This window comes from Mytilus edulis, chromosome 1, assembly GCF_963676685.1.
Source record: "Mytilus edulis chromosome 1, xbMytEdul2.2, whole genome shotgun sequence".
Classification (NCBI taxonomy): domain Eukaryota; kingdom Metazoa; phylum Mollusca; class Bivalvia; order Mytilida; family Mytilidae; genus Mytilus; species Mytilus edulis.
The window spans coordinates 34,785,038-34,793,889 of NC_092344.1; the positions used below are offsets into that span (position 1 = coordinate 34,785,038).

General features: G+C 36.9%; 1 protein-coding gene across 1 annotated transcript; it reads left to right on the plus strand.

Moving 5' to 3' along the window:
* The first annotated feature begins 2,748 nt into the window (after positions 1–2,748).
* Positions 2,749–4,028, plus strand: LOC139481737 (general transcriptional corepressor trfA-like). Its single transcript, XM_071265229.1, has one exon. It carries the CDS (start codon positions 2,754–2,756, stop codon positions 3,945–3,947), a length of 1,194 nt encoding a protein of 397 aa, XP_071121330.1. The 5' UTR covers positions 2,749–2,753; the 3' UTR covers positions 3,948–4,028.
* The last annotated feature ends 4,824 nt before the right edge of the window (positions 4,029–8,852 follow it).

Below are 8,852 nucleotides of genomic sequence, written 5' to 3' on the forward strand. Positions count from 1 at the left end.
ACTCAAGATGGTATACGTACGGACGAGGCAAAAATCAGCGCTGTGCGTGATTGGCCTGTCCCGAAAAACGTTAAAGACACCAGAAGTTTTATCGGATTTTGTTCCTATTATAGACGTTTTGTCAAAGATTTTGCCATAGTTGCAAAACCTCTTCATAAATTAACTGAGAAAGGTAGCAAATTTAATTGGTCCGTTGATTGCCAAGAGGCCTTCACTAAGTTGAAAGAATTATTGATAACTGCCCCAGTGCTTGGTTATCCATTAGATAAGGGACAATTCACCCTTGACTGTGACGCAAGTTTCTATGGGATGGGAGCTGTGTTGTCTCAAATGCAAGATGGTATTGAAAAACCGATTGCATATTATAGCAAAACCTTTTCAAAATGTGAGAAAAATTATTGTGTAACCCGGAAAGAACTTCTTGCTATTGTCCTAGCCGTAAAGAATTTCCACCATTATCTTTATGGGCGCAAGTTTATTGTAAGAAGTGACCATGGGTCCCTCAGGTGGCTTATGAATTTTAAAAACCCAGAGGGTCAACTTGCCCGTTGGTTAGAAGTTCTTGGTGGTTATCAGTTCACAATAATACATCGTCCAGGGCGCATTCATTGTAATGCCGATGCTCTGAGTCGACGACCTTGCCCGGAAAATTGTTCGCATTGCTCAAAGAAAGAAACTCAAGCGAGTGCATCTGTTGTCGGAGTTTTAGCTCATGACGCAGAAGCAGGAGTTGCTACCGAGCAATTGAAGAATGATCAAGTCAAGGCACCGGTAAACCCGGGTTTGGAAGACGTTAATACTATACACAACGAGGCATTTACAAATGATAAATGCGTGTATGGTAAAACCTTAGTTTGTCCAAACCCAGGTACACCTATGGAAGCAATTTCAAATAAGGAAAAACTGGACAGTAATCAAATAAACCCCTCATGTCAAGGTCCAATGACGTACCAGATGCTTATGCCAACCGGAGAAACATTAACCGATGTTTGTTGGTCTGACTCGAGTACTAAAGGTCAAATGGACTTTGATGTGAGAGCGGTTCAAACAAGAAGTATGAAAAAAACAACACCAGAAATTCTCCCCAATGGGCTTATTTCTTCCAAGGAGTCTGACGATTTTGACAAAAGTCTTGACCTTCAAAAAGAGCAAGAGCAAGATAACATATTAGGAATAGTTCGGCAGTGGTTAGTTAATTCCACTAAGCCAGAGTGGTCCGAAATCTCCAAATATGGTCCAGGGGTAAAGTTCTATTGGACTCGACTTGAATCTTTTGATATAAAAGATGGGGTGTTATATAGAAAATGGGAGAGTGACGATGGCAGCACTATTTCTTGGCTAATAGTATTACCAGAGATTTTTAAAGATCTTGTTCTCAAACATTTGCATGACAGTGCAATGGGTGGTGGACATCTAGGGGTAAAGAAAACCCTGAGCAAAGTAAGACAGAGGTATTTCTGGTTTGGGGTAAGAAAATTTGTTGAACGCTGGTGTCACAAATGTGATGTATGTGCCAGTAGGAAATCGCCGGTTTGTAAGGCGAAAGCTCCGATGCGCCAGTACAATGTCGGTGCCCCCCTCGAAAGAGTGGCCATGGACATAATGGGTCCACTTCCAACTTCCGAATATGGAAACAAACATGTACTGGTGATCGGTGATTATTTCACTAAGTTTGTCCATGCGATTCCGATCGTGAATCAAGAGGCACAAACAGTTGCCAGAGCTTTCATTGAAAACTTTGTCACCATCTTTGGTGTCCCTATGCAATTACACACTGACCAGGGAGCAAATTTTGAAGCTCGAGTGTTTCAAGAATTATGTAAAGTGCTTGACATCGATAAGACTCGAACAACAGTCATGAGACCTCAGTCCGATGGTATGGCAGAGCGCTATATGAGAACAGTGGTTAATATGTTGGCGTCTTTTGTCTCCGAACATCAGAGAGACTGGGACCAGTATATTCCACTCGTTATGATGGCCTATCGTTCGTCCGAGCATGAGACGACAGGAGTTACTCCTTGTCAAATGATGTTCGGAAGGGAAATTAATCTCCCTGTAGATCTTGTCATGGGTAGACCTTTCAAAGAGTCGGATGGCTCTAACCCTCAACCAGATGACTATCTGGACAAGCTAGAACAAGCTATAGGCAGGGTTCATGAATTGGCCCGTAGAAAGATGAATCTATCTTCGAATTCAATGAAAAAAACATATGACCATAAGATTCACCATACTAAGTATAACGTTGGTGATCACGTCTGGTACTACCAATACCAGAGGAAAGTCGGAAGAAATCCTAAATTTCAGCGACCCTGGCATGGGCCCTATGTGGTCATCAGTCGTCTAAACGACGTACTATACCGAATAAAGATGACCCCAAAAAGTAAACCTAAGGTTGTTCACCATGACAAGCTCAAACGATATGTTGGAGAGAACAGTCCCACATGGTTTCAACAGTCTTCTGATTAAAGATGACTGCTTAGTTGATATTTGTATATATATATGTACATATTGTGTAGTTAAAAATAGTTATAGTTTGTAATAAAGTAAATATATAAAAATGTATTAGTTATGATGTGACAAGACATTTTAGTTTTCTTGTCAAGTATGACTGATAATCAGAGTTGATTATTAGCCAGTGTTATCCAATTTGTTTTAAAATTATTGTACGTTATATTGATAGGTAATATAACATAACAAACACTAAAAATATTAAGAGAATAACGAATTATATATTTCTCTTGTAGAATAAATGGATGTGCATCATCTGTGATGACCTGACATTTGATAAAAGATGGAGTGCAGAGCGCCATATACTGGAAAGGCACAGTGACTTCGGGTGGAAGTGCCCGGAGTGTAAAAAGCTGTTTCCCAGGAGGACTCTCACTCATGGTTGCCAGGTGTCGGAGAGAGAAATGATATGTTTCGACAACAAAACAGGTCAACGGGGGAGAGAAGCAGAAGTAGCGTTGGAAAAGTTTAAGAGAGAAGAGTTAGCCACTAAAATGAAATTAGTTAATGAGGAGGGAAAGGAGCTGCAGATTCCAAAAAGAAGGAACTACGCTGCTTCTGAAAGAAGCTTTGCCCCTTCAGAGAGGAGCTATGCTCCATCAGAAAAATGTTCAGTGAGGACAAACGTGTCAAAGAAAGAGGATGCCCGAGATGTGTTAGACAAAAAGAGGAAAGGGGAAGACAAAGAGAACATGCAACCTAAAACAAAGAAAGTAAAGAAAATTGAGACCAGGGAGGAAAAGTTGGAAAAGATAAAATCTGTCCTTAAGGATCTCTCCAGTGAGATCGGAGAAGACCTTAGTGTTAGTGTGGAGACTAGAGATGCAAACACTCCAGAGATTGAGTTGACCGTCACAGAGAAGGAGGTGAAGACATTAGAAAAATCAGAAGGGAAGGCATCAGTGAAGAACTCTAGTTCTAGTTCATCATCATCCTCATCTAGTTCCTCATCCTCATCCTCATCGTCACTAGTAAAATCAAAAACAGAAAGGGAACCAGCAGTTGAAACGACAGAAGATAGTTCAGTGAGGAGCGTCGTTTTGACACCAAACACTGAGGCAATCGACGCCTACCTCCAAGAATTACAAGAATGCCAAGAGAACATGCTCATTTTAAATGTAGGAGGCACTAAATTTGAAACCAGCAAGCCAACTATGAGAGCTGATCCATCATCAATATTCGCTCTTATGCTTAATCCCAATAGTGCTTTTCGCCCTTGCAAAAATGTCTATAGTTTTGACAGGGATCCAGCCCATTTCAAGATCATCCTCAACTATCTAAGGAACAATTGTATCGTAGAGAAAAGATACCTCCCAAGAGAACACCACTATCTCAATGAGCTTGCACAAGAAGCTAAGTTTTATAAACTGTTTGGACTAAAAGCTATTGTAGAGGAAAGGTTAAATGACCTTTGTGCTTGTCGGTTTACTACCTGTTAAGAATGTTATGAGTACAGATTGCAGAAGCTAAATGTGTTGGTGACTACAATAGTGATTATATAGAAAGAGAGAGTTCCTTAGTATGGAAATTGTTAAATTTAACTAATTTGGATTGTTTAAAGTAAAATGTTAGTAGAGAAAAATATTTGTTCTTTGCTAATTAAAAAAATCAAAGTAATGGAGTACTGTTAACACAGGTTTTGGTCCAAAAGAAAAACAAAATGATAAGGATGGAATAACAGTTGTTAAATTATTCCTAAATAATAGAATGATCAGTATCAATGTGAATCTCATCAGTCAGTCCTATTTGGGGACCAAATCCTGAAAGATGGGGGCAATGTAATGCTGGCCTCCCCCTTTTTACCCACATATTTTGTGTGTATTGTTCTTAAACCTAATAAGGTGGAATAATTGCTAGTGAGATTTAATAACATGTATTTTAGTTCATATGACTTGAGGATTGTACAATAATTGATTGTTTTGGGTGGTAAAAATATTGTGTCTAGTTCGTACAACGTTGTTTTGGTAGCCGGGGCAGAACGGAAGTTTATCTGTACTTCCCACAAGAGCTTGAAATCGGTCTTTTATATAATTCTGGGGGGATAAACAGTTTGTTGGACAATTATAGCATTGATAAGTATAATAATATTAAGTCCTTTATTTTGTAAGGATAAGGATTTACTTGCGGTGACAACTTGCCAATTGGTCACCGTAGTGTTGATATCGATATTTTGGTTGTTAATTTAGAATAATAACCTTTGTGGTTCAAGTATTATGTTATCCAATAGGTGTAGATATCACCAAGAGTATAAAACATGTTGGTTCTAGTTATTATTCCGCTGGAAAACATCTTTATTCTGTGAAAACATCGTGTGTTTACATTCTCAGTTGTTCTGAAGGGAATTTCCCTAATCAGAAACATGGCTGCTGATTGGTCGTTCGTTAGTAAGAACGTTAGTGATTGGCTGATATTGGTATAAAACTAAAATCAATAACAAAGGGAGGCAGTCACTAGATAGATTGTTAAGTAGAGTGGCAAATTCAAAAGTAGAAAAAGAATGTCCGAAAACACAGTAGATTTAGGAAAAGTTAGTAAATACTAAATTGCACCCTTATTGGTGCAAACTTTAGGTGCCAAATCGGGAGCAAATCCTTGGTGCAAATATTTATTGGTGCAAACTTTAGGTGCCAAATCGGGAGCAAATCCTTGGTGCAAATATTTATTGGTGCAAACTTTAGGTGCCAAATCGGGAGCAAATCCTTGGTGCAAATATTTATTGGTGCAAACTTTAGGTGCCAAATCGGGAGCAAATCCTTGGTGCAAATATTTATTGGTGCAAACTTTAGGTGCCAAATCGGGAGCAAATCCTTGGTGCAAATATTTATTGGTGTAAACTTTAGGTGCCAAATGGGAGCAAATCCTTGGTGCAAATATTTATTGGTGCAATTGATGGTTTAGGTGTAATTCCTGGGTGTAAATATATTGCTTGGAGCAAATAATGTTTTAGGTGAAAATCCTTGGTGTAAATATTGCTTGGTGCAAATAAATATATAGTTTTGTGCAACTTGTTTTGTTAGGTGAAATTCCTAGGTGACAACCTTTAAGAAAGTCAAGTATTTAATATTTATTACGGAAGCTTTATGGTAGGAACGATTTTGTGATTACCTATAAAGATTGTTGATTGTTGATTGTATTTATTATGTCTTAAGGAATTGAGACTTATTATAAACTGTGGGTTAGTGAATCTGGTTGATTTACTTTAATGTGATCGAGTTTAGCGCTACACATGGGTAGTTTAATAATATTTAGATAGTGACAGAGTAAAGTCTCTGTTTAGGTTAGTTATAGATAAGACCAACCATACTAGGAACCGGACTAGGCCAGGAACAGAGCTGTACCACTACCAGTCCAGCATTTTTATAAATAATAATAAAGCATCTAAACTGTTCTATTTCATGTATTTTATTTCACGAATATTTAGTAAATATACAGTAATAACAAAACAAATATAAAATCAATATCGGTAGAGTGTTTTGGTCGACGGTAAACCAACTAGACGTCGACCCTAATATTTTATCCTAAGATACATACACACAATAAAAAGATCCCTTTACTTTATGTTCATTGTGTTCTCTGGTGTCCGACTCTAGCACCCGAGAGGCAGTGTTACAATATTGATGATGGTCTTTTCATTAACAATACAAACGCAACTGATTGAGTCCAATTGTTATTTATCCTCCCGTGAAAGAAACCACAGATACAGCTTTACACTTCTCATATCGAGATATATACCTTGAATTTGACTATAGCTGTCATCTCAGGACAAAAATCTCTGTCAAACGAGACGATTTCAATTTTTAAATTATGAATGTCCTCTCTTTAGCAGGAACTTACCAACTTCGCCCTTGTACGGATTATATATACATTTCTCAATTCAAAGTTAATGAGCAGAGGCGGATTTGGGGGGGGGGGGGCGCCCCCCTATTTTGGGAAACATTTGGTTGCTTATATAGGGAATATCTGAAGCATGACCGGAGCGGGCCCTCTCTTAGGCAGTCAGTAGGCCCCCACTTGTGAAAATTTCTGGATCCGCCACTGATGAGCCACGATTTTGTCAAAGAATGTCTCGTCCTTTTTCTCAAAAATGTTGATTGGAAAGTACCGAGTTCTAATAGATAAATATTTTTAAAATGTCTATTTACAAATAGAACAATAAAGCCTATAGATTCAAGGTTCGGAAGTTGTGTGTCTTTCTATTAACTAAACAGTTTTACCTTTCTATGTCTGCGCTAAATGATCTTGATTGTTGACGTGACTCTGTATTTATGTATCCAACTATCGTTTTAGGGGCGTTCCTTGTGCAGGTTGGTCTACAGGTGCGATTCGATTCGCAAGAGATTATTACAGTGCCATTTCGATTTTGTTTACCCTTGTATCCATAGTTTACTTAATTAGTGTATATACTATATACTGTTTGTACTATCAACTGCAAAAGTTTGTTTTTATTTCTTGTTAATTAACTCGTCGTATATTTCAGGATTGAAATTTTAAAATTTCGCCAAACGCGCGTTTCGTCTAAAAAAAAGACTCACCAGTGACGCTCGAATAAAAAAAAATGTCAAAGATCAATGAAGTACAAAGTTAAAGAGCATTGATGACCAAAAATTCCTAAAAGTCTTGCCAACGTAAGGTAATCTATTAATAAAATATATATTTGATTTCTGAGGTATAAAAGCCTTGACATTTCAAAAATCAAAGTTTTGTAAACAGTTAATTTTTAATTATGATCTGCAAAATGTTTTCGCTTTTTGATCATGTCTGTTTGTTTTGTTCACACATCATTGTCAATATAATGGAATTTTATGCGACTGCCATACATTTGAGATGTTTAGCTAGCTATAAAAACCATGTGTTATCCACCATTTTCGACATAATAAAATGCATGTACCAATTCAGGATTATGATAGATGTTATTCATTCGTTTGGTGTGTTTAAGCTTTTAGTTATGCCATTTTCTTAGGGACTTTCCGTTTAGAATTATCTTCGGAGTTCGGTATTTTTGTTATTTTACTTTTACACCCGACAATTTTTAGCTTAGCATCTTTTAAAAACTCAATCTTATTGTTGAAAACTGTATATTGCCCTGTAGTTGTTGTCGATTAGGTTGTTATCTGCTGACGTTTAGTCCATATCTCCTTTTATTCATAGTGTTTCATTACTATAGTATGTGCTCATAAACTTAAAAATATAAAATCTTTAAATGTATAGCAATTGAAATATAATGAAATTGTTTTGAATGATATTCAATAAAATGATTTTGGAATAGTATTGCATATATCCATGAATCTTTTGGATATATTTGATAAGGAACATGATGCGATAGATCTTATGTTTCCTTTATTTCTTGAGGCTACTTTTCAAAATCGAAAAGTTGAACATCCTCTCCTATTCTATGCAGAAACTGTCGCCATGTAAACCAGTTACTTTCTATTACCAGAGAACATAGTTCATTTGGTTTCTGTTCTAAAATTAACTCAGCTTCTTTGATGGCATCTTCACTATGTTTTAATTGATCAGGGTCAATTTTTAAATGCCGCCTAGCGTTAACAAGAGCCCTAACATAATCATGTCTGTTTGACGGAGAAAACACGTTATAAATCGAAGTTGGAAAAGGACAGAAAACTTTTAAACAATGACTGCATAATAATCGAGCAAGACGACCATTACCGTCGGAGAACGGATGAAGTGTTAAAAATCCAAAAAGCAATACGGTAGCACACTTAAGTGAAAGTTCCAATTTCTCGTGTTTATTTTCTATTTTTGAAATTTCTCTCACCATCTTGTTGTACTCCAAAACAATTGTATCAACTGCTTGAAAGGCAATTTCCTCAGTTTCATATGATGGATAGAAGAAATCTTCTCCATCAAAACTTGCTGATCTAGGCAAAATACTGAATTTTCCAGGCTGAGTTTTGGTTTCAATGAGCAAATCACGCATCAGAACTTCATGACATTCCTGTATGCACGTCTCTACGTCTATTTCACCTACGTTTTTTTTGTTCTTCGTCTGACAATTTTTTCAATTCATATTTTAAATGCCAGTAACCTCTCAGTAAATTTTTAGTTTCGATTATTTTATTGTCTTCGTCGTTGTCTTCTTTTGTCGAATTTTCAAAAATATAATCTTCAATATCTAAAGTGTTTGGTAAACTGTCTTGTTGGCTTCTTTCGTGGGAATTATCTTCAGATGGCGAGCATTCTCGTTTTCGTCCCCTTTTTTCAAAGTATTTTGTTTCGTCATTGAAAACCTTTTCAAATGTACCTTGATCATTCAATCCTATATCTTCACCTTGCTGAACTTGGAATAGAAATTCCTTTACTATTTCACGTTTTGCTTCTACAAA